The 26,856-nt window shown below is 37.0% G+C and overlaps 1 protein-coding gene and 1 pseudogene across 3 annotated transcripts in view; one reads left to right on the top strand and one right to left on the bottom strand.

Moving 5' to 3' along the window:
* Positions 1 to 26,856, top strand: part of Ift88 (intraflagellar transport 88) — a 121,756-nt gene that overhangs the window by 63,170 nt on the left and 31,730 nt on the right. For all 3 annotated transcript variants that reach the window (XM_042685625.1, XM_042685623.1, XM_042685624.1), the window contains 8 exons: positions 577 to 663; positions 1,559 to 1,745; positions 2,935 to 3,043; positions 5,479 to 5,629; positions 6,014 to 6,129; positions 20,133 to 20,185; positions 22,398 to 22,463; positions 25,436 to 25,542. In XM_042685625.1, the coding sequence (XP_042541559.1) occupies positions 577 to 663; positions 1,559 to 1,745; positions 2,935 to 3,043; positions 5,479 to 5,629; positions 6,014 to 6,129; positions 20,133 to 20,185; positions 22,398 to 22,463; positions 25,436 to 25,542 (876 nt within the window). The remainder of the gene's footprint in view (positions 1 to 576; positions 664 to 1,558; positions 1,746 to 2,934; positions 3,044 to 5,478; positions 5,630 to 6,013; positions 6,130 to 20,132; positions 20,186 to 22,397; positions 22,464 to 25,435; positions 25,543 to 26,856) is intronic.
* On the bottom strand, positions 17,642 to 17,997 carry LOC122112720 (annotated as a pseudogene).

Raw genomic sequence — 26,856 nt, 5'->3', positions numbered from 1 at the left:
ATTGACTTTCACAGACTTTCCGAGTGGGCTGGCTTCTAATCACACTCCTTAGATCGCACCCTCTAGTGTAGCTAGGCTTATAGGTGCGTGCCACTGGCACCCAGCTTTGCTTTATGTTTTTTTGTTTTTGTCGGTCATGGGGGCTGAATTCTGGGCCTAGGTGCTGTCCCTCAGCTCTCCAGCTCAAGGCTAGCGCCCTACCACTTGAGCTGCAGCGCTACTTCTGGCTTTTTTCTGCTTATGTGGTGCTGAGGAATTGAACCCAGGGCATCATGCATGCGAGGCAAGCACTCTATCACTTAGCCAACTTCCAGCCCTGCTTTATATTTTGAAAACAGAGTATTGTTAACTTAGCCCAGGCTGGCTTTGAACTTGCAACCCTCCTGTCTCCATTTAGCCTCTCTTATAGTTAGGATTACAGGCAAGTACCACCATACCTGGCTTAATTTTTCTTGACTATATTAACCCACCCCTCTTGTCATCCCTGGTTTAAGCCTCTACACTCGTCATTTCTCCAACAATGAGCTGAGTGATGCCATATTAAGGTGGTAATAACTGCAAATATTACATTTCTAGTCTGTAGATACCTTAAAAATGTTGGAAAAAAAAGACAGTAGAGTGAAAAGTGCAGCTGCAACTAACCTCTCAGGCCTGTATTTTCTGGTAAGTTTTGCTTTTTACAACTGTTTTTTGCATCTATGTTTTACAGCTATTTTTATATTGCTAAATTTCTGCCTGAGGCAAGGCCCATAAAGAAGGCTGGTAAAGAATAGAAGTGTAAGGAGTTAAAGAGAGGTTCTGGTGAGGACGTGTTCTGGGCCAAGAGTTAAGCTTGCAGCTATGATTGAAAAAAAAGCCATACCATTCAAGTACCTACCAGGGTCAAATCTAGACAAGAGCTGTTCAAGAAAAGGGATTGTAGGAAATGCCCTAGATCTGGCCCAGTGATCACACCACATAGGAACAGGAAGGTTCCTGTGGCTCAAGTAAATGGATGGCAAGTCACTGATCAAGTGTGGCCCATGAAAGAGAGAAAACAGTGGATTGTTGGAAGTACAGAGGCCAACTTATGCAGTACAGAGAGACAGAGAGAGAGACAGAAGGAGGAAGGGAGGGAGGGAGGAAGGGAGGGAGGGAGGGAGGAAGGGAGGGAGGGAGGGAGGGAAGGAGAATGTATGTGTAGCAAAGAGGCTCAGTGGGTGACACAGCAGCATGTGATGTCAGCGAGGACAGCCAGGCCTTCCCAGCTACTTTGGTGCTGCAGGGGGAAGGAGAGCACACAGCAAATGGGGACAAGGAATTTGGGAATAGAGCATGAACCCTTCCACTTAAAAAAATAGTGTTATTCAAACTGGAGAAGTCAGTCACAAGAACTTAGCTGGTTGAGCTTGACAGTCAAAATGTAGAAATATCCTATCCAAGTCAAGGTATTTGAACCATTTGCTTCTGTGTGTCATGATAATCTCACAATGTCTGTTTATTATAGCTGCAATCTTGGGAATATATGCCGAAGTATTTGATAAAAGTCAATTAGTTATCATTGTTATACTTTATCTAGCAAAATGAATTTTCCCAAGCAAGCAGCTATGCAGATTTAGCTGTGAACTCTGACAGATATAACCCATCAGCTCTGACTAATAAAGGGAATACAGTTTCTGCAAATGGTGATCATGAGAAGGCTGCTGAATTCTATAAAGAGGCTCTAAGAAATGATTCTTCTTGTACTGAAGCACTTTACAACCTTGGTAAGTGAAGTAAGGTAAACATGCTTTCTGCATTATTTTGTTTTGTTTTGTTTTTACAAACTCTTAAGAAGAGATTACTTCTTTCTTAAAAACATTGAAATCTACCATCTCTCAGATTCTACATAATTCAAAATGCAATTAATGATGCAAAAGTTATGCATATATAAAATTTGAGTCAATATTGCTGTCCAAAAAGGCTTTTTACAGTTTCTAGTTTTATTTACATTTTCTATTTTTCAATACCTGGACTTGAACCCAGGACCTCCTCCATGCTAAGCAACTGGTATAATTGAGTCATATTCCAATCCTTTAAATTTTATTTCTACCAGTCTATAAGACTGATTCTCCAAATTCCTGCTTACTGATATTTTAACTTTTGCCAAACTAATAAATGGTGCTTGGGCAACTTACATTTTCATACTCTTTTAAGTAAGTTCTCAATTTATTTTTCATGAAATAAGAATCTCTATTTTTTTTAATTAAAATTTTTTTTATTGTGAAAATACTGTACAGAGGGGTTACAATTACATGGGCAAGATAGTGAGTACATTTCTTATCAAGCATTGTAGCCTCCTCCTTTGTTTCCCCTTCCCATCCTCCCTCCCCCCCCCCCCCCAAGAATCTCTATTTTTATTCTTTATATTTAATCAGTTGTCCTGGCACTATTTATCCCTCATCTTTTCATCTCCACTGATTTTATTTTCATTATTTTTCTTTGCAGTACTGGGGATTTAACTAGGCAAGCATTCTTTATTACTAGCCATGCTTAGCACTAAAACTTATGTTCTACTTTGTTTTCAGATAGGTTCTGGTACTTTTTTGGCTAGGCCAGATTGCAACTGAATTCTATTTCTGATTATAGTCATGTACCACCATGTCTAAGTTTCCCCAGCAATTTTAAATGCCAACCGACTAAATTCTATAGCTAAGTATAGTAAGTAAGTACTTACTATACTTTTATTAATCTTTTATTCCTGCCCCCACTTTTAAAGCCACTGAAACTTTGTTGCATATTTGGTGTCTAATAGAGAATCTTCATTCCCTCATGGTTCTTTGAAAAATAGTTCATCTTTATTTTCTCTCCTGGATTAATATTTACATACATTTGAACATTTTTACTGTTGCTTAAACTTGTATCAGTAATAGTGCTTATAAGTTTTCTTTTCTTTCTTTCTTTTTTTTTCTTAAGGCCTTACCTATAAGAAGCTAAACCGGCTAGATGAGGCTTTGGACTGTTTCCTGAAACTTCAAGCAATCTTGAGAAACGATGCCCAAGTTCTTTACCAAATAGCAAATGTGTATCCAATTTCAAAACTTAATAATAGATTATAATAGAGATTAACTAAATGAACTTAGACATTATGTAAGTGATTGGAACAATCTATTTAGCAGATTAGCATATGATGAAAATATTATTCAAATAATTCTGTTTTTCAAAGATTATTTGCATTGTGAGATGAATTGGAAGTTACTTAGAGAAATTTTTTAAAAAATAGCAATAATTGACTACAACATTTTAAGTTGTCAAGACTATTCATTGAAATTAAGTTATATAAACTTATATAACTTATATATATAATCCTAGCTATTCAGGAAGCTGAGATATGAGGATCACGGTTCAAAGCCAGTCAGGGCAGGAAAGTCCGTGGAACTTTTATCTCCAGTAAACCACCAGAAAACCGGAAGTAGCACTGTGGCTCAAGTGGTAGAGCACTAGCCTTGAGTTGAAGAACTCAGGGACAGTGTCCAGGCCCAGAGTTCAAGCCACAGGAATGATTTAAAAAAAAAAAAAAGCTATTTGCATGCATACATTCTAGGGTCATTCAAAAATAGAAAAAAATGGAAGCAACCCAAATGTTCATAGACCAGTGACTGGATAAACAAAGTGTGACTACAATGACATATTATTTTACCTTTAAGAAGAATAAAACCAAGCCAGGCGCCAGTGGTTAACACCTATAATCCTAGCTACTCAGGAGGCTGAGATTTCAGGATCCTGGTTCAAAGCCAGCCCTGGCAGGAAAGGCAGTGAAACTCTTATCTACAACAAACCATGAGAAAACCGAAGTGGCACTGTGGCTCAAGTGGTAGAGCGCTAGCCTTGAGCTGAAGAGCTCAGGGACAGCACTCAGGCCCAGAGTTCAAGCCCCATGACCGACAACAACAACAACAGAAGAAAATAGGTTATGTAATTGAGAACATACTAATTTTGAGTCTTGTAGGGTATTAGTGGAGCTGATTAAACTGATGAAAATATTAAAATATTGTTCATTACTGATTAGTAGTATTGAGTTTACATAATATATTTGTTTTTGCTAATGTGTAGAGGACCCCCCCCCCCCCCAAAAAAAAAAAGATTACCGGCTTTGGCCACTGGTGCTTTGTACTTTTGATAGATTTTTTTTTTTAAATTGTGATTTATAACTTTTAGTTTTTCAAAGGGGTTTGGTAGATGTAAATTAATGTAGCTTTCTTAGAATGTACAAAGCCTTTGGTTCACTTCTCAACACTGCAGATTAAAAAGTTAAAAAAAATATTTTGTTTGTAGCAGATAGTATAATAGGTATTTCTTTTAGTCTTTTTGTACTGTTTCATCTATTTGACTTCTATAAATCTGCAAGTATCATAATCTGACACTGCTTTATGATAAAGCTATTACTGATGTTTGAGGTTGTTTGTATACATATCTTTAGTTTTGTCTTGTGGTATCTCATTTGTCATTGCTAAAAACTAGAGACCAAGCTGGTGTGGTAGCACATTTCTGAAATCTCAGCTACTCAGAGGGAATAGACAGGAGGATCTAGAGTTTGAGGTCAGCCTGAGTAACTGATGTACCTTATTTCAAGATGCACCGGATACAAACAAACAAGGAAAAGAAAGAAAAATACAAGAGACTCATGTTTTAAAATACTGGGAATTTTTAAGATATATTTTATATTTTAGATCATTTTATAATATATTTATTACATATACAGTATGTTTAAAAATACTAGAATATTTTCATTTCATTGAAACTGAAGCAAACAAAATAAGTAATAAATTTATAACAAATTGATATGAACAAATTATTTGAGTAAATACAGAAAACTTGCTAGCTTCAAAAAAGAAGTACCTATAGCGTTATTTTCTGATCTAATCAGGAAAAACTCACAGTAAAAACACATAAAAACAATTCCCTTAATGGGCTGAGCATATCGAGAGAAACAAATTAAACAAACATTTAGGAATTTTTGAAGAAGAAATTTTTTTTTTTTGTCGGTCGTGGGGCTTGAACTCTGGGCTTGGGCGCTGTCCCTGCACTCTTCAGCTCACGGTGAGCGGTCTACCGCTTGAGCCACAGGGCCACTTCCTATTTTCTAGTGGTTTATTGGAGATAAAGAGTCTCACGGAGTTTCCTGCCCCGGCTGGCTTTGAACCATGATCCTCAGATCTCAGCCTCCTGAGTAGCTAGGATTACAGGCGTGAGCCACCGGTGCCCGGCTTTGAAGAAGAAATTTTGGATAAATGTTAGAATAATTCTACAAGAAACTTGAGATTTAATTCTAGTGGAGAATAACAAAGGAAAAGGAATACAATAGAGAGCAGGCAAAATGGTTACTTAGAAATCTAGAGAGAATGATTGCAAATAACTCATCAACATAGAGTAAGAAATGTTTTGCTGTAACATTTTTAGATTTGCCTTTTGGTTAGTGAATGTTGAAATTTGTATTATCCTTAACTGACGCTGCTCAAGACATGAATTAATGAAAGATCCGAGTCAAGCTATTGAATGGTTGATGCAGCTGATCAGTGTTGTTCCAACAGATTCTAAAGTTCTAGCCAAGCTGGGAGAATTGTATGATAGTGAAGGAGACAAGTCACAAGCGTTCCAATATTACTATGAGGTTTGTGTGTCAGCTTTCCTTATTATTCTTATTTTCTCTTTTTAGCATTTTATGAATTTGAAAAACCCAAAAAGATATCCTTTTTAATGAATAGTGATATAAAGTAATATATAACATTCTTAAAATAAAATTTTTTATTAAAATGAAATTAAAGTGTTTTTCTTTTAAAGCGTGATTTACATCCTTGTAGGATTTAAATATTAAATATAACTTGGGTCATATATAAGTAAAAATCTTTAAATAATTGAAAACTCAAAGACTAAGATTTCTAAGATTCATTTCTATTAAGAAATTTTATAGTAGATAAAATTATTCAATAGGGAAAGTATTGAAGATGCTTATTATATGCTGCCATATTGACTTTGTCATATTCTGTTTTTCCAGTCGTACAGGTATTTCCCTTCTAACATTGAAGTCATTGAGTGGCTTGGAGCATATTATATTGACACTCAGTTTTGTGAAAAAGCCATTCAGTACTTTGAAAGAGCTTCTCTTATACAGTAAGTTGCTATTATAATTTCATGTTTAGCTAATGTTTTTGAAAATTAATATCTGAACTACCCACTAGTGTCTTATACCTTTCTTCCTAACCATTAGGTTTCTGTCTGCCAGAACAGGCAGAGAAGTCCTATAGACTCCTCTAATTAACCAACAAAATACTGGGATGAAAGTGTAGTGCAAATGGTAGACTGTCAGCTGTGAGCTTAAGAAAGCTGAGTGAGAGTTCAAAGCCCTGAGTTCAAGTCCCTGTACTGATAGACAAAAAACCCAGTGTCTGATGAACATAATAAATTCAAAAATGATTAATGAACATTTGTGATTTTTATTTTCTTATATTTTATCCCATTTTGCTTGGTATATTTATTTTGATAATATATAATATATAATAGCATATATAAATATATATACTATATTCCCATTTGCATGGAATTAAAAAATACCTTCTATAGTGTACATCATGTATTTTTCTTGGACATATATTTGTGAACCAGTATAATTTCCTTATAAATCAGAATATGACTATGGGCAGTTTCGTTTCTGAAAGAATCCTAATAGAAAAAAAGGTTGTATTGGTTTCAGTTTACAATTGATATACATTAATATTAAAAATGAAACTTTTAAGTGTCTTTAAGTTTATATCAGAATATTTATATTCAGGAAAAATTACTCAGAAATAATCCTGTTCTGCTTTATAATTGACCACATTGAATTTTAAGATGAAATTGTGACTTAGAATTATTTCAACCGTAAAGGAAGACTTCAGTGGTTTAAGTGGTCTGTGAAGAATTTGTATTAGTTAATTAATTTTTTTTCTTATTGTTGGCTGTGGAGCTTGAATTCGACTTGCACACTGTCCCCCAGTTCTTCAAGGCTTGTGCTCTACCACTTGAGCCACAGTGCCACATCTGGTTTTCTGGTGGTTTATTGGAGATAAGAGTCTCATGGACATCCTGCCTGGGCTGGCTTTGAACTGTGATCCTCAGATCTCAGCCTCCTGAGTAGCTAGGATTATAGGCATGAGCCACTGGTACCCAGCGTTAATCAATTTTTATGCATTTGTCTCAGATGAATGTTTTGAGGACTATTACCAAGGTTAAGTAGATAGTTTTAGTTTATGTTATCTTTGAGTTTAAAGATACACATACTACACTTAATCATATCCTAACCTTAGCTTAGGTTACATGAAAATATTTCTTCTTAGCTTAGTCCAGTGGATGTCATATATAGATATATTAATCATTCCTTTATCCAGGTTTAGTTTCTTTCTCTCCTTCCTACTAGTGTTTTAGCCTCAGAAGTAGTGCTGCTCTTTTTCTACCCCGTTGCTCCACCATTGATCTTTATCTCACTCATAATTCAGATTCCTGGATATCACCTGATACTTACCCATATTTCATTTGTGCCAGTAAAATGTTGTTACAATATCTGGCTATAACTCTGCTTTCCATACTCTCATTTTCTAGCATGCCTGTAAAACCACCAGTCTCTTGACTGCCCTCTAGCAGTCTTGTCTCATTCTGGATTTCATTCTGAGTCTGTCTTTACTAGACTGCTTAGTTGAGCATATTTGTTTCCTTCTTGATAACTCAAATTCTGTTTCATTATCTCTCTTGCTTTGTTGTCCATCCACCCCCAGAATTCCTTTTGCTGTGTTAAGTTTCAGTTTCCCTGAAAATAGAAACCTTTTCTGGAAAACTCTCCTACATTCTAGAAAATCTGCCTAGTTGTTTTTATTGTAAAGGTGATGTACAGTAGGGTTATAGTTGCATAAGTAAGGTAATTAATACATTTCTTTTTGAACAGTGTTACTCCCTCCCTCATTTTCTCTTGCTCTCTCCCCCACAACCCCCTACTTTTCTATAAACTTCCTTGCATTTGCATCTGTTTTTACCTTCTTTCCTAGTGACAGACATTCAGCATATATTAAATCACATCACCCATCTTCTTTCTGAGTATTTATTTTATTTTATTTTTTTGCCAGTCCTGGGGCTTGAACTCAAGGCCTGGGCACTGTTCCTGAGCTGTTTTGCTCAAGGCTAGTACTCTGACACTTGAGCCACAGCTCCACTTCTGGCTATATTTTTTTTGGCAGTATTGGAGATAAGAGTCTCATGGGCTTTCCTGACTGGGTTGGCTTTGAACCATGATCCTTAGATCTGAGCCTCCTGAGTAGGATTACAAACTAGAGCCACTGGTGCCTGGCTGAACATTTATTTTATGTAGTATACTCCTTAATTTTTTCTCTTATATGACAACCCTTTAAAAATATACTGTTATTTTTTGTCACACATAATAATTGTACTTATATGTTACATATATTAAATTTACCTCAACAATAATTACATAATAAATAAAAATGTAAGTTCTTTAAGGGTGGGAATATTAATTCTTGCGTCATATAGTTCTTTGCATGTTATAGAGTATTTTGCATAGAGTTAACTTAAATTTCTTACCGTGTTGTTTCTTTACTATAGGAACTGCTCATCTTGTAGTATCTTTTATATTTTAGAAAATATTATTTAATGTCATGAAATACCAGCAGGCAGACCAGTGTATGTTGGGAGTTTCAGATGGGGCAGAGAGAAAAAGGACTATTTGAATGAATAATGGCCATCACTTTTCGTATTTGAGGACTTAGACTTTCAGATCCATGTCCAGGTAGTTTTGAAAATTCTTAAGTAGGAAAAAAACCCTCAAATACCCATAGTGAGCACATTATTGTCAAACTATTGACAGGATCTTGAAAACACCAAGATGAAAGTGACTAATCTCATAAAGGAATGTTCAATATAATTGTCTGCAGATTTCACAACAGAAACCTTGAAGGCCAGAAGACAATTAGATGCCCTGTTTATAAAGTACCAAAACTGGAAAAAAAAAAAAAAAAAAGAGAGAGAGAGAAAATGATAAAATGGTCAAGTCATTAGTACTTTTTTTTTGTTGTGGGGCTTGAACTCTGGGCTTGGGTGCTGTCCCTCAGCTTTTCAGCTCAAGGCGAGTGCTCTACTGCTTGAGCCACAGCGCCACTTTTGGTTTTCTAGTGGTTTATTGGAGATATGAGTCTCACAGAATTTTCTGCCCAGGCTGGCTTTTAACCATAATACTCAGATCTCAGCCTCCTGAGTAGCTAGGATTACAGGAATGAGCCACTAACGCCCGTCCATTAGTACATTTTTTTTGTCTAGCAAAACTGTCCTCTGAGAAAGTGAAAGTAAGACATTTCCAGGTAATGTCTTACCTGGAGTTACAATGAGTTACTTTCCAATAAACTCATTATATAAGTGAAAAGCAAAAATGATGTTTTATATTGGAAAGATTAAAATGAAGTTATTTTTGACTATAAATACGATTGTTTATGTAGCTATACTCAAGGAATATATGAGAAAGTGAATCTGATGAATGTATTTAGTACTATTGAATTATATAAAATTATCACATAAGTTTATTGTAAATTACTTACAATAAATAATCCAGAAGAGAAGCAGAGAAAAAAGCAATTTTATTTATAATGGCATAAAAAAGAATAAAAATTTAGGATTTAACCATTAAAGACATACACACTGAAAATTCTTGAAATTTTAAAAGACATAAATAAATCAAAAGTCCATGTACATAGATTGGAAGACTTGATATTGGTAAGGTAATAGTACTACTCAAAGTGATTTTAGGTTAAATATAATCTCTATCAAAACCCAAACATATATTTTTCTTTTTCTTCTTCAATACAAGAGATAAACACAGGGCCTTTTGCATGTTAAGTAAGTACCTCACAACTTGAACCAACCCCCCAGCACTCACTCAATAGTACTTTTTGCAGAAATAGAATATCTATTTTAATAATCATAGAATCTCAAGAGACCCTAAATATTGAAAATAATTTGAAAAAGGAACACAGTTGCAGGATTCACACTTTCTGGTTCTAAAATTAGCTTCCATGCTACTGTGATGAAAACAGTGGTACTTTAGAGGCCAGACAGATGTAAGATCTAGAACTCGAATGTATGAGCCATATATGTAAGTTAATTTCAACAAAGTCATCAAAACCATTCAGTAGAATAGGGACAGTCTCTTTAAAAAATAATTTTATAATCTTTAAGTGGTTGTACAAACGCCATTCACCAAAGCAGTTTATGAATACAGTGCTCTTGATCAATGTCACTCCTTTCAGCATTCTCTTTGACAAGAGGTTCCTGGATAACCATAATGGTGGTACATACCTGTAATCTTAGCATTCAGACAATTGCTCAATTTTTGAGGACAGCTTAAGCTACAAAGCAAGACCCTATCTTAAAAAAAAAAGCTGAACCTTTTCTTTATATCATGAATAAAAATTAACTCACAATAGACCAAAAACTTTAGTTTTTTTGAGGTTTTTGAGTAAGTAGAAGAAGTTTAAGATATGAGAGGGGTACATTGAGAGGCTGTCATTTCCTCAATTCTCAACTTTGTTGGTATTTTTAATTGTAGACTTTAGAATTCCTGGTTGTGGTTATTTATTTTAAACAGAATTTGATCTCCTGATAAGAGGAGATGAGATAAACTATGCATTTTTTCTTTACTCTTTTTTATGTTGTTGTTGTTGAGATCTTATTCAAACACAAAATGAAAATTGTCCCTTGGTACTAAATTTGCAAACCTAAATAGCATTCATGTTAAGGATAATGGCAAAACAGTCATTTAAAACAAAATGTAGTAGGTTTTTTTCTTGTTCTTTTCCTATTTTAAGAACTTACACTATTGTTGTTTTAGGTTACCTTTACATAGGCCAGGTGATAACTTCATTTTTTCCTCTTGCTTAGTATCATCTGTTCCCTCAATCTCTCTCATTCTCTCCCTCCCATCTCTGTCCATGAGTTGCGTGGTCCACTTTCATCAATGTCCAGTGCCACTGGGATCTGTTGCTGTACTTTTTCACCCATTTTCCATTGATTCTGTGCCCACCCCCCACCTTCCCTCAGATGTGCATGTGTATACACCATATATGAGGTAATGAATACAGAGTCATCTAAAAACGATAACAAACTAAGAAAAGGCCCTTTGTTTCCTTATCTTTGGAGGTCATTTTAGTATATATATTATTTTATATACATATGAGGAGGTGCTTGGGTATTATAATTCAGTGCTTTTCTCCTAACACTGCCCTCTTTTGGTCTCATTGTGTATAGGTGTCTAGAATCCTGTATGCTTTGTCACATCCCATTGTGTTTTAAATAATCTAACATCTGCATATCAGGGAGAACATGTGCCATTTGTCTCTCTGATCTTGGCTTACCTCGCTCAACATGATTTGTCTGGTTCCATTCATTTCCCCTGCAAATGCCATTACTTTATCCTTTCTAATGGCTCTGTAAAATTCCATTGTATATAGGTACCACATTTTTTGGATCCATTCATCCATTGTGGGGCATCTTGGCTGTTTCCATATCTTGGCTATTGTGAATAGTGCAGTAATGAACATGGATGTACAGGTATCCTTGCATACCCTGGTTTATGATGCCCAGGATAGAGCCTAGAGTGGCATGGCTGGGCCATAGGGAAGATCTGTGGTTAGTTTTTTGAGGGCCCTCCAGACTGCTTTCCAGCGTGGTTGTATTAGTTTACATTCCCACTATCAATGCAGTAGGGTTCCTTTTTCTCCACATCCCCACCAACATTTGTTGTTGTCTGAATTAAGAATATTGGCCAATAACTCCTCTGTATAGTATTCTCACAATAAAAGAAAAAAAGAATATTGGCCAGTCTAACTGGAGTAAGATGCTATCTCAGAGTTGTTTTGATTTGCATTTCCTTTATGGCCTGGGATGGTGAATGTTGCCTCATGTGTTTAGCTTCCTTGTCCATTTAGTGATTGATTTATTAGGTTTGAGAGGGATTAGCTGCTTGAGCTCCCTCTGTATAGTAGGCCTTTGATGTGTTGCTAGTAAAGATCTTTTGCCAGTTGGTTGACTGTTTTTCTAATTTAATAGCTGTGTCTTTAACTGTGCAGAAAATTTTTATTTGAATGTTGTCCCATTTGTCCAGTCTCTCTCCTATCTGTTATGCCCCTGGGACTCTGGTCAGGAAGTTCCTGCCTGTGCCTATAAGTTCTAATGTCTCTCCTACTCTGTCTTACAATAGTTTCAGAGTTTCAGGTTTGATGTTAAGGTCTTTAATCCATTTTGAGTTGATGTTAATGCATGGTGACAGGCTCGGATCCACTTTTAGTTTTCTGCATGTGGCTGCCCAGTGTTCCCAACACCAATAGTTGAAGAGGCTATGTTTTTTTCCACTGTATGTCTTTGGCTCCTTTGTTGAATATCAGATGACTGTAACTATGTGGTTTTAATTCTGGGTCTTCTAATGTGTTCTATTAATCTTTGGGTCAATTTTTGTGCCAAGACCAAGCTGTTTTTGTTATAGCTCTATAGTAGAGCTTGAAATCTGGTATTGTGATACCATATGCATTGCTTCTTTTGCCTGAATTGCTTTGGCTATTCTAGGACTTTTGTTGTTCCATATGAAGTTTTGGATTGTTTTCTCTATTTCAGTTGGGATTTTGATAGGGATTGCATTGAATTTGTATATCATTTTTGGCAGTATGGACATTTTCACAATATTGATTATACCTATCCATGAACATGGAAGGTCTTTCCATTTCCTGGTGTCCTCTATGATGTCTTACTTTAGATTTTTGTAGTTTTTGTTAAATAGAGCTTTTACATCTTTGGGTAGGTTGAGTCCTAGATTTTTTTTGAGGCTGTTGCAAATGAGGTTGTTTTCATGAGTTCCCTATCTGCTTATATGTTGTTATTGCCATACAGAAAGGATACTGGTTTTTGTGCATTAATATCGTATCCTGTTGCTTTGTGAAGTGGTCGATTAGTTGTAGGAGTTTGGGAGTGGAGTTCTTCGGGTCCTTCAGGTATGAGATCATGTCATCTGCAAATAAGGGTAGTTTAATTTCTTCTTTTCCTATCTGGATCCCTGTAATGTCCTTTTCTTGCCCTACTTTTCTGGCTAAGAATTCCAGATTTGTATTGAAGAGGAGTAGATGATAGAGAGAATGGGCATCCTTACTTTGTTCCTGATTTTAGTGGAAATGGTTTAAATTTTTCCCCATTTAGTATGATATTGCCTGTTGCTCTGTCTTATATGGCATTTATTGTTTTAAAGAATGTTCCTTCTTCCCTAGTTTCTCCAGAGCTTTTAACATGAATGGATGTTATATTTTGTTGGAAGCTTTTAATGCATCTATTGAGATGATCATGTAGTTCTTGACCTTAGCTCTGTTGACGTGATAAATTACATTTATTGATTTGTTAAACCAGCCTTGCATCTGTGGGATGAAGCTTACTTGGTCATAATGTATGAATTTTTGTTTCTGGATTCTGTTGGCTGATAATTAATTGAGGAGCTTGGCATCTGTATTCCTCAGAGAGATTGCGCTGTAGTTTCTTTTTTGTTTTCTTTTTTGTTGGGATGAGTGGGATTTTGGCTTTACAGAACGAGTTTGGGATTGTTCCTTCTGCTTCTATTTCATAGAAATGCTTGAGGGGTATTGGTATTAATTCCTCTTTAAAAGTCTTATAGGATTCTGTGGTGAATCCATATGAGCCTGTGCTTTTCCTTGTTGGAAGACTTCTGATTACTTCCTCTATCTCGTTGTGTGTTAATGGTTTAGTTAATTGGTTTATATCTTCTTGGTTCAGTTTAGGCAGTTTCCATGTTTCTAGAAATTTGTCCATTTCTGCCACATTTTCCTTTTTTACTGCGTATAGATTTTGGAAATAGCTCTTTACAATCATTTGGATTTCTTGGATATTTGTTGTATTTTTTTTTTTTTTTTTTGGTCGTGGGGCTTGAACTCTGGGCCTGAGCGCTGTCCCTCAGCTCTTCAGCTCAAGGCAAGCACTCTACCTCTCGAGCTACAGTGCCACTTCCGGTTTTCTGGTGGTTTATTGGAGATAAGAGTTTCACTGACTTCCCTACCCAGGCTGGCTTTGAACCGAGATCCTCAGATCTCAGCCTCCTGAATAGCTAGGATTACAGGCGTGAGCCACCAGCACCAGCTAATTGTTGTATTTCATGTGGCATCCCTGATCTTATTGATTTGAATCTCCTCTTTCTTTCTTTTTTTTTTTTATTAAGCTCACAAGTGGTTTGCCAATTTTAACAATTTTTTTCAAAACCCCCCAGCATTTTGTTACATTGAATGTATGTATGTTTTATCTATCTCTTTGATTTTTTTTTTTTTTTTTTTTTTTTTTGTCGGTCATGGGTCTTAAACTCTGGGCCTTAGCGCTGTCCCTCAGCTCTTCAGCTCAAGGCTAGCGCCTTACCACTTGAGCTACAGTACCACTTCCATCTCTTTGATTTTTGTCCTAATCTTTGTTATCACTCTTCATCTAATAGCTTTAGATTTAATTTTTTCTTGTTTTACTAGCATTTTAAATTGAATCATGAGGTTACTTGAATTGTTTCTGTTTTCTTTATGTGTGTGTTTAGAATTAGGAAGTTTCTCCTTAGCACTGCTTTTGCTATACTCCAGAGGTTCCATTGTGATGTGTTTTCATTTTCATTGAGTTGTAAGAACTTTCTAATTTTTTCCTTAATTTCATCAGTGACCCAGATGTTATTCAGTAGTGTGCTGTTCTGCTTCCATGTATTTGAGTAATTTCTACAGCTTTGTTGTTAGGAACTAGTTTGATTGCACTGTAGTCGATAGGATGCAAGGGATTATGTCAATCCCCTTATATTTGCTTAGGTTCTTTATGTGAATTATGAGATGATCTGTTTTAGAGAAAATTCCATGGGCTGCAGATAAGCAGATGACCTGTTTTAGAGAAAATTCCATGGGCTGCAGATAAGCATATGTATCAGGTTGTTGTTGGGTCGAAAACTCTGTAGATGTCTGTTAAGTCCAATAGGGTTATGGGCTCATTTAGTCCAAAGGTTTCTTTGCTTATCTTTTGTTTAGTTGACCTCTCCTTCGGTGAGAGTGGGGTGTTAAAGTCTCCCACTACTATTGTATTTGAGTCTGTCTTGTTTTATCAAAAGTCTGAGAGTATTTTTGTTTCTTGAATTTTTTTTATTTTTGATTTTGTTGCCAAAAAAGGGTTAAAGTTACATAAATAAGAGAGTATTTGTTTAATGTATTTAGGTATGCCATTGTTTGGTGCATAAGTATTGACCACTGTGATTTCCTCTCCCTGGAACATTCCCTTTATTAGTATGTAATGAACTACATTGTCTTTTGTACTGATTTTAATGAAAAGTCTTATTTTATCATATCAGTATGGCTCCTCCTGCCTTCTTTCAGGGTGCATTTGCATGGAAGATCTTTTTCCATCCCTACATTGGGTGTTTGTTTTTATCTTTGGCTGTGAGATAGGTCTCTTAGAGACAAGAAATGGATGGATCTTGTTTTTTGATCCAATCTGAAGTTCTTTCTTTGGATTGGGGAATTGAGTTTGTCAATGTTTAGGGTTGTTGTAGAGAGATTTGTCATGTTTCCTGCCATTTTCTTGTTTCCCTGTGTTTTTCATCTTTTCTATTCTTGTGCTTACTAAATTGATCTTCTAGTGATTTTTGTCTGGTATGTTTCCTTGATTTTGATTGTTTTCTTCAGATTGTATTCCTCCTTTTAGTACTTTGTATTGCTGGTTAGTGTTCATGAATTTATTTAATTTTTGATTGTCATGAAATGGTTTAGTTTCATCGTCAAATGTAAATGATACCTTCGCTTGGTATATGATTTTGGGTTAGCAGTTGTTGATCTATAGGTCTTAGATGGTAATTTTCCATTTTTTCCTTGCATTGAGGGTTTATGTAGAGAGGTCCACAGTGATTTTGATTTTCTTTCCATTGTATTCTAGTTCCTTCTTTAATTTTGCAGCTTTTATAATTAGTTCCTTGTTTTTCCAGTCTAATGTTTTTACTGTGATGTGTCTAGAAGTGTTTCATGTAGGATCCTGTCTGCTAGGTGTTCTATATGCTTCTGTTTTGTTGGGGAGATTTTTGTCTTTTAAGATTGGGGAAGTTTTCAGTGATTATCTTATTGAATAGGTGTTTAATGCCTCTATTATGAAATTCTTCCCCCTTATTGGTCCCAATTATACCTAGATTTGATTTTTTGGCTTTTTCTGACAATTCTTGGATTACCCTTTGGTAATTTCTAAGTGTTTTTTTCATACCTATGACTTTCAGTTCCATCTCCTCTGTTTTAACTAACTCCTGGTATTGTATTTTCCATCTCACTTTTTCTGTTACCTATGACTTCCACTGAGGCTTACATTGTAGAAATTGAACTATTTATGCTTTCTATATAAATTCTTATAGTATTAATTTCATCTTTTAATAAGGTATATAACTTGTCTACTTTTGCCTGTGTCTCTGTTTTCTTTTTTGGACAAGATTCTTCCCTTCCCCTCCCCAACTTATGCCAACATCATCAAATGAAAACAGGGGTTATACCATGGGGGGGGAATACAAAGCAACAAAAAATTCATGTAGTACCTTATAAATAGGTTAGAAGCAATAGCAAGCAAGAAAAAAAAAAACACTTGTGTTCTTATCTTGGGGTTCATTTCGCTTAACATCATCTTATCTGACCTTTTCTGCTTGTCTCGTTACTGCAAATAAGGGAAACCATGGGTGAGGGGGAGTGTAGTTGTGGAGATGGGAGGGAATGGATGGTAGGGGAAAAACAAAGGAGGAAGCAACAATTCTGGATAAGAAATGTACTCATTACCTTGCTCATGTAACTGTGACCCCCCCTTTGTACAGTAGTCTCACAATAAAAAACTTATTAAAAACATTCTTTATTTGACATTTATATATAAGCCACACTAAAATGCCTTTCAGTAAGTAAAAGGCAGATTTCAGAGACAGGGAATTCTAATTGTCATAGTCAAGACCAAAACTATAGACATTGTTCCTCATCTTTAACCATTGCCTTAAACAGGTTAATTTTTCTTGATTCTGAGACAGTGAAGAGATTTCCTCAGTATTTAAAGATGTTCCCATAATTAGTTATATAAATCTTAATATAAAACCAATTTTCAACAGATTTGGAGATTGTATTATTCCCTGTCTTGCTCAAAAATTGAATATGAGTAGGCCGGGTGCTAGTGGCTCACGCCTTTAATCCTAGCTACTCAGGAGGCTGAGATCTGAGAATCTCAGTTCAAAGTCAGCCCCAGGCAGAAAACTCTGTGAGACTCTTATCCCCAATTAACCACCAGAAAATTGGAAGTGGCACTATGGCTCAGGTGGTAAAGTGCTTGCCTTGAGCTGAAGAGCTGAGGGACAGCGCCCAGGCCCCAGAGTTCAAGCTCCACGACTGATGAAAAAAAAAAATTGAACATTAGTAAGTCCAATCATATGACAGAAAGGGCAAAAAAGTGACAGTGGTTTTTTTTAAAGATATATTCACTTAGCCACAAGCCAGTTTTACTTAATTCAGGACTGTCCAAAAGTATTCAGCTAGCCATTCATGATCTAAAATTTGATATTAGAGATCATTTGAATTATGGTACACATTAAAAAGCTCTGAGACATTTGTTTTGCAATAAATAACTAAGGCTGTGACTATTACTAATTTGTAGCTTTTTTGAGATAAGCTATCAAATCTGCCCATTTTCCCTTCTTTTTAATGCCAGCAAAGATCATTTTTGTTCCAGGGATGTACTTTTGGGATTCTCCAAATACTCCATCAGTGTATCCTCTCCACAGGTGATGACTTTGTTCTTGTTGGCATCTGTGTAATTGAATCCAGCTGCTTGACCGTGGAGATTAGGCCCAGTCTTGTGCTTGGTTCCCTTTTCAACGGTGTGGCATTGGCCACACCTCTGAACAGAAATCTTTTTGCTTTTCTCAACATCACCCATTTTCAATTCACACTTTACTTGCTATCCATCCCGGGCTAGCTGAAAGGACCTCAGTTCAGTCTGTAGCGAGGACTAGGAAGGTTAGAATTGGGCCTCTGGCATTGGTATTGGCTTTAGAAGGGTTGGGCTTCCAATGGGTGCACAGGGGTTTTTTTGTGCCTTGGCCCCAGTTTGGTTCTCTCTGCACAAATGGCTGGTTCTTGGTCTGCTGCTTCTTGTGTGTATGTGCGTGTGCTCAGTCTGCTGCGAGCTCACTGACACAATTTGTGGTTCCAGACCGAGGCCAGCGCCATGGCTGTTAGGAGGGGTGTGCTGTTAGTTGCTGGCATGTTCCTTCGTGGTTCCTGACAGGGGCTGATGCGCAAGTGCTTCAGGGGCCTACATTTCCCAGCAGGGGCTGCCGACTGGGCAACTCATGGTTCCCTCATAGGATCGGTGTGCGTCCACCTCACTTGGCGGCTCCCAGCGCAGAAATGCTCTGCCAGCTGCTAGAACATCCATACGATTCACAGTTCCAGTCAGGGGCCAGTGGCTCCCAACAGGGGCTGGCGCCATGGGTGCCAAGGAGTATACTACCAACAGGGTAGCTGTGTCCCGTGGCTGGTATGCCAATGGTTCCCATTGGCTGATACACAAACACTTCGGGGTCCTTTGCTTCCTGGCAGTGACCGGTGTCTATGCAGCTTGTGCTTCCGCCCAGGGATGATGCCTGTAGTCCCTTGGTGGTTCCCAGTGGGGAATCTCCCCCAGTGGCCAGCACACACATGTTTTGTGGTTCCTGATAGTAGAGCCCTCCGCCAGCTGCTATGTGTTTGGACCTGTCTGTTATGGAAGGCTGGGAGTTGAACTGACTGGGATAAAGGGGCAGGTCCCTGAGGGTGAGCAGACTGGGTTCTCCAGCTGGCCCATTCACTCTCCAGATAAACAGTGCTGTGGGAAATGCAGGGTCCTAGGACCTGACAAGTATGAGTCCCTGTGGCCTCCCACTGGAAGCCAGCAGGTTTGTGTGTGTGGCGGGGCAGTGGGAATGAGAAAGGGCTCTGGCCTGTTTGTCCTCTTCATATGTGGTGTTACTTCTTGGATGGGAAAGAGGGGTCTGGTTCAAGATCTGTTGGTCACTGCCAGCATTGATCTCCCATGGGTGAGGCGGGGCGGGGTGGGGATGGGAGCGGGCAGCAGGTTATTCACTGATCCTGGAACTGGTTGTGAGCAGATACGTGGTGTTGTGGCACATCTTTGTATATGTGTGCTGCAGCTCGCCAATTGCCAGGCTGCCATCGTGCTCTGTGTCATTGCTTGTGGGTTGAGCAGTGGGGCAGTGGGAACTCTTCTGGTTGGGGTGTTGCAGTATCTTGCCTCTGGTCTCTGTCCCTGTCAGCAGCTGTCCAGGTCTGGTGCTGTGAGAGTTTTCTGCATCTGGGTTCTGCAGTGCGCTGGTGATCCTGAAGTCTCAGGCAGCTGTGGGCCACTTTTTGTGGCTTAGCTGAGCTGCCTGGGAAGGATGGGGAAGGGTTCTTAATAATTTTCTGTCTACATGTGTACAAATTATGAGTATTTTTTCAGTCCCTGTGATTCTCTTTGTTTATTTGTTGTTGTTGATCCCTTGGGGGAACTGAGTGTTGGGACCAACTCTGTATTCTGTTAGAGCCAGGGCAATTCCCTGTTGTTTCAGTGTCATCTTACTCCCATCTTTTGTAGTATTTTTTTTAACCAAACATTTCAAGTGTTTTTCATAAGTATATCTAAATAAACTGAGCATCAGTGGCTCACTTATACTTTGAAGCTGAGATACTGAGGATCATGGTTTGAACCCACCTTAGGGAAGAAAAGTTTGCTGAACTCCCTCTCTGAAATTACTAGCAAAAAACATGGCTGGAGATAGCATGCCAGCCCTGAGTTCAAACCTCAGTACCTAATACTTAAATAAAAGACATAATTAGATGAACCTTGAAGGACTTTAGAGGTTGAAGGATCATAATGAAGGAAATTATGTGCCTGCTATTTAAAATAACAAAATATGATCTGATAAAAGGTCACAAATTAATTCATAGGTAATATAGATACAAAGCTTTATAAAACAATATCTCAGTTTTTTTGTTATATGTCTAATTTCAATTAACTTATTTCTTCCATAGGCCTACACAAGTGAAATGGCAGCTGATGATTGCTAGTTGTTTCAGAAGAAGTGGTAAATGTTTTGATTTTAATAATTTCTTACATAGCTTCTTTTCTTCTTTTAGGTTGTTATGTATATAAGTATGTTACGGTTGGGTATTTGCTAAAACACTACACAAAACGAAGGATTATTTGAAAAACATAATAATTATTACATACGATAAAACATACAGATTTTCTTTTCTTTTTTTGGGTGAAGGATAGTAGAGATTGAACCCATAAGAAAGTGCTATGCCATTGAGTAATACACCCTTCTTCCCTGAGCTAGCCCATACAACTTGGATGTTAATCTTGTATTCCTCTCCTAAAAAGGATTACTTGACTGAAAAAGGGAACAAAGGACAGATACAGCAAGAACAGTCATTGTACATATGTGATCAAGGAAGTGGGACATGTTGAAATAAGTCTGGGAGGAAGGAACATGGGAGTTAAGCCTGGGACACTAGGCCTGTGAATTATTAAATCACGGATCACTAGATAGAGTGGTACTTTGTACATACCAGTAGGATCCTCAAATCATGTAATCACTAACTCCTATTAGATACATTAACTTGGTTGTACTGTCTACATTTTAGTTATGTATGTTTTTAACTGCATGGGTTCCATTAATTGAAGAATTAATGTAAAGTATGTACATGAACACTCACATTCTGACTAGTTTGAAGACAATCTGGTTGAGATGTTAAAGTGCAGGTTTAGAAGCCGCAGCTAGCATTTAATTCAACATTTACTGTGTGCTAGGTTCCTCTTTCCACATGAATATTACAGTGTTGTTTAAAGCATTAGAATAGCATTCCTTTTGTACATAGAGATTTGTAATTTGTCTACTTGATGTTTTAGCAAAGATCTTTGATCCAAACCCTCTTTTTTCTATTCTTTGCAGCTATAATAAGCAAATTAGGAAGCAAATGACTGGTTGGGAATGTAGTTCAGTGGTGGAGTACTTCCCTTAGCATGCTCAAGGTCCTGGGTTTGATCCATAACACTACAGAACAAAACAAAAAATTGCTTTCAGGATACCTTTTAGTGTTTAAAGAAATATTTTACCATTTCCTACTAAATGGCATTGAAATTATTACTGATTTATGACAAATTATTATTTTTTGTTTATTTTTTTGTTGGTCGTGAGGCTTAAACTCTGGGCCTGGGCGCTGTCCCTCTACTCTTGAACTCAGTTGAGCCACAATGCCACTTCTAGTTTTCTAGTAGTTAACTGGAGAAAAAAGTCTCATGGACTTTCCTGCCTGGGCTGGCTTTAAACCATGATCCTCAGATCTCAACCTCCTGAGTAGCTAGGATTACAGGCACCAATGCCTGGCTTGACAAATTATTTTTAAAATTACCTGTTCATCTGAAATAATACTTTTTAGGAAAGTGAATGAATGGAGTTTTGAGGGATCGAACACCAACTCTACCACTAAGCTACACTGCTAGCCCTGAATGAATCTTAATTTTAGCTACTAAAATATTGATTTTTAAGAATTAAAAGTAGCCAAGCAATGATGGCTATCATGCCTGTAATCCCAGCTCTTGGGAGGCTGAGATCCAGAATGTAATGGTTAGACGCCGACCTGAGCAGAAGAGTCTGTATAACTCTGTCTCCAAAATAACCTGCAAAAAGCAGAGCTAGAGGTGTGGCTCAAGTAGTAGACTGTCAGGCCAGTGCTTAAGTCCAACAAGTTGAAAGCATTAAGTTGTCACAAAAAGTCAGTACCTTGCTGGGTGCCAGTGGCTCATGCCTGTAATCCTAGCTACTCAGAAGGCTGAAATCTGAGGATCATGAGTCAGAGCCAGCCACGGTAAGAAAGTCTATGAGACTCTTATCTCCAGTTAACCACCAGAAAACTGGAAGTGGCACTCTGGCTCAAGTGGTAGAGTGCTTGCCTTAAACTGAAGTGTTCAAGGGCAGTGCACAGGCCCAGAGTCTAAGCCCCATGAGTGACCAAAAAAAAAAAAAAAAGTCCAGTACCTTGGAACAAAAAAAAAGAAAAGTAAAGCTAAGTTTCAACTATTGACCACTTAGTTCTGCTTTAACACTTTCTCAACTTTATTTCCTTTCTACATCCCAACCCCCCGAAGAATGATAATATATTTGCTTTTAGCAGGCATGAAAACATTCTGCTAAATCATTAAAGTATGCCAATATTTTTAATTAAAATTAATATTTTGCTAAATTCTATTAGTTTGTATAAGTTGCTAGTTTGTCTTTCTTTTGTCTTTATTAGGTAACTACCAGAAAGCATTAGATACTTACAAAGATATTCACAGAAAATTTCCAGAAAATGTTGAATGTAAGTGAAAGCATAGGATATCCCATTGTGTGTTTTAATATATAATTATGGTGCTATCACCCTCCTATATATAAATTCAGCCTCTATCTGTGATACATATGTTAAAATGTTTTGTAGTACTAGACAATTTGATTATATAAGTGCATGTTACAGAATTTTGTTAAATAAGGTTAAACATAATGCTGATTGTCTTCACTAGTAAACCAGTCTAGACTTAAGAGTTTATGAAATTTTTGAAAATGTTTATCTTATTAATTTTTCAAAGTTACTAGTGTTTTATAGGAAAATATTTTAACTATGCAACTTAGTATATAGCTTTATGACATTTAAAAAAAGGATTATGAAAACATCCCATATTGATAACAGATGACTTTTTAAATGTTACTTTAATTTCAAGACATTGGGCCAAAGGTAGTGGCTCACACAATTCTAGTCACTCAGGAGATAGAGATCAGGAGAACTGCAGTTTGAGACCAGTCCAGGGAAAAAGTTATCAAGATCCATCTCAACAAATAAGTCAGCAGTATTGGCTTATGCTTATGATCCCTGGCTACCTAGTCCAAGACTAGCCTGGTGGACAAAAAGTGAGAACCTATCCGAAAACTAACTAAAGAGATAAAAGACTGGTGGTATAGCTCAAGTGGTAGAGCACCTGCCTGGCAAATTTCAGGGCTTACGTTCAAACTCCAGTTCCACCATCCAACACAAAACAAAATGTGTTGTCTTGATGTTTAACTGGTCAGATGTCAAGCTAACTTTGTAGAGAAATTAATTTCCTTTCTTGTTATACAGCAGGTTTGTATAGCTTAAAGAAACAACAAATACAGGTTAAAAGAAAATATACAATAGCGAAATTCATATCATACTGTAGACTGCTTAATGGTAGGGGCTAACTCATTGAGGAGTGGCTGGTTGTATGTATCTTAGATCAGCGCTTGCTGGTGTATTTTTAGGGAGATGGTAAGCTGTTAGAGGACTTTGAACAAAAGAGTAACATGATGTAAGATGTTACAGAGCATCACTAGATTAAGAAAGGAAAAGAACTGATATTAATATATAAAAAGGATTTAGGAGAGCTAAAAATGGGTAACAATTAAAATTTTATTTAAGGATAGTAAAGAACGGGCTGGGAAGGTGGCTCAGTGGTAGAGCGCTTGCCTTGCAAGCCTGAGGCCCTGGGTTCGATTCCTCAGCACCACATAAGCAAAAAAGAAAAAAGCCGGAAAGTGGCGCTGTGGCTCAAGTGGTAGAGTGCTAGCCTTGAGCTGAAGAGCTGAGGGACAGCGCCCAGGCCCAGAGTTCAGGACCCACAACCTGACCCAAAAAAAAAAAAAAAAAAAGGATAGTAAAGAACAGGAGATCAAATTCATAGTTGGAAAAATTAGAGTTTGATAGATAAACAGTACAAGAGTCAACCTAAGAATGATAAATATTGCCAGCGAGTCAACAGAACAATGGCAAAGAAAAGAATAAAAGATTAAAAAAAAATTCTAGAATGGGACAAAATACTAGAAAGACGAGTCATTTATCAGCAACACTAAACAGCAAGCACTAAATACCAGTGAAGGTGAAACAATTTTTTTTGTTATTGTTGGTCATGGGGCTTGAACTCTGGGCTGGGCACTGTCCCTCAGCTCTTCAGCTCAAGGCTAGTGCTCTACCACTTGAGCCACAGTGCCACTTCCAGTTTTCTGAATGATTTATTGGAGATAAGAGTCTCATGGTCTTTCCTGCCTGGGCTGGCTTTGAACTGAGATCCTCAGATCTCAGCCTTCTGAGTGGCTAAGATTACAGGTGTGAGCCACTGGCACCTAGCTAGGTGAAATAATTTTTACATCTGCACATAAATAGAATAGAAAGATATTTCTAGATAAGGTAGAACCAACAAAATATACTTGTCTCCTTTCTTGAAGGAACACAAAGTTAACATGAGCATATGGAATCTCTCTAGGAAGCTAACAAAAACTTCAGAGCTTTTATGGCTGCTCAGTGAGAATAGAATTTAGCTTAACATCTAGGTAATATAATTAGGATGCATAAGTTAAGTGGTAGTTGTAGTGAGGGAAGTATGCTGTATTTTGTCTCATTTATGAGGGTGTCAAGAAATATTATTTAAGTTGGGTATTATCACATGTATGTAGTCCTAGCTATATAGTAGGAACACAGAAATACCATTTAAGCTTTGATAAAAATATTAAAATATTGTAAGAACACCAAGCTTCCCTAGTGGGTGAGCAGCTTTCTATTTTTAAAGCTTTTTTTTTTTGTCCATTGTGGGGCTTGAACTCTGGGCTTGGTGCTGTCCCTGAGTTCTTCAGCTCAAGGCAAGCACTCTACCACTTGGGCCATAGTGTCACTTCTGATTTTCTGGTGGTTTATCAGAGAAAAGAGTCTCACGGACTTTTCTGCCAGGGCTGGCTTTGAACCATAATTCTCAGATCTCAGCTTCCTGAGTAGCTAGGATTACAGGCGTGAGCCACTGGCACCTGGCTAAAGCTTTTTTTTTTTTTTTTTTTATAAGCATAACTTAATTATACAGAGGGGCTTCATTATGATAAGCATTGATTCTAATGGAAAATAAAGAACAATATTTTTTCCTGAACTTCCCTGGGAGTAGATGCTAATCCAGAATCTGTGGATGACAGAGTTAGAAAATATATCAGGAGCTTCAAAATAATCATAAAGTTGGGATCCAGGGACTCTACTGTTGAGTAATTTATCCCAAGGAACTAGAGAGGCACACAGATATTTGGAAAAATCATGTTCAGCAAAATGAATAAATATGGCATATCCTGAAGATTTTATGGAGAGAGTCTGTTAAACCTCCCAGGATTGTGAATAATTTTTAGAAGAAAGATAAGCAGTTTTTGTGAGTATCATCCCTATCTCTATTCTAAATGCCAAGGTCAGTGATTTGTTGGACTTTCACCACTGGGAAGCATTCTTTCCTAAATATATTTTTCATAATTTAGGTCTGCGTTTCTTGGTTCGTCTCTGCACAGATATTGGATTAAAAGAGGTTCAAGAATATGCCACAAAACTCAAGAAGTTGGAAAAAATGAAAGAAATAAAGGAACAGGTATCTCGTATGGGCCGAAAACTCTTGTCTGTTAATTTTCAAAATGTCAGCCTACTGTAGCTCAGATACGTGATGTTAGGAACTTGTATTAGGAAGGAGAGTACATTTTGTTCTGTTTAGGCATAATAAGAAGGATAGCTAAAATTCTAGTATTAGGAGAAAATTCTGACGGGAGCAGCTTTCTAGTGGGAGGAAATTCAGTAGTTTCTGTACAATATTTGGTATATAGCCATGAACAGACAAATATAATTTTTTCATAATATGAAAGAGTACTTGCCCAGCATGTACAAGACCATGAGTTCAGTCTCTACCAGTGAGAGAGAAAAGCGGGGTAGGGAAAAAGGCAAAGAGAAGGACTGAAAGAAAACTCGAGTGAGGAACTAATTTGCTTTCTTATGAAAGTAGAGACAAATGACTTCTTAAAAATTATCTTCAATACAGAGAAAATCTGAATCCCATTTGCTTTCAAATTATGGTTGGTTCTTTTTCTTTAAGATGGATCTGATCATTCTTTTGTGTTTTTTGTTGTTGTTGTTGTTTGTCAGTTATGGAGCTTGAACTCAGGACCTGGGTGCTGTCCTTGAGCTCTTTAGCTCAAGGCTAGCATTCTACCACTTTGAGCCACAATGTCACTTCCGGTTTTTGAGTGGTTAATAACAAGAGTCTCATGGGGATTTCTCTGCCTGGGCAGCCTTTAAATCACAATCCTCATATCTCAGCCCTTGCGTAGTTAGGATTACAACTGTGAGCTACCAGCACCTGGCACTGATCATTCTCTTACAAGTATCTAGTTTTAAAGGTTTATGAGCAAGCTATTTTACCCTAAAAGTCTTTTAAAATATCAAGTTGGTATTAAAATGCTAAGCTAGGTCAGTGTAGGAACCTTCTCAATAAAGTTGCTTCTTTAATAACAAAAAAATATAAAATGCTAAGCTAGAGTAGAGAATTGTAATGGCCAACTTAATATGATACACCAGATAACTAACTGGTACAAATGGAATTACAAGTGATTATAATTGTCATCATAGTCATGATTGAATATGTTTCATTAGTAAGAATAAAAAAGAAGTATATATATATTTGGACTTATTCCATTATCATATGAATAGTTTCTTAATATAGAAACAAGAATACATGTGAAAATCCGATTCTCTTTAGTTCACAAGTTTGAGCATCAGGAGTTTAAGTTACTTATGTAAATTACAAGTAGTGATCCTAAAGTGTGTGCCTTAACATCACTGATGAGTAGACTTCTAGTGTTGACCCCTTTCCAGCTGTACATGATCTCTCAGTCCCTTGGAATTACTTTGTAGC

The sequence above is a fragment of the Dipodomys spectabilis genome, unplaced genomic scaffold (assembly GCF_019054845.1).
Source record: "Dipodomys spectabilis isolate Male_0828 unplaced genomic scaffold, ASM1905484v1 ptg000095l, whole genome shotgun sequence".
Taxonomy (NCBI): Eukaryota; Metazoa; Chordata; class Mammalia; order Rodentia; family Heteromyidae; genus Dipodomys; species Dipodomys spectabilis.
The sequence above is the reverse complement of the archived record's forward strand: the minus strand, read 5'-3'. Positions and strand labels throughout refer to the sequence as shown.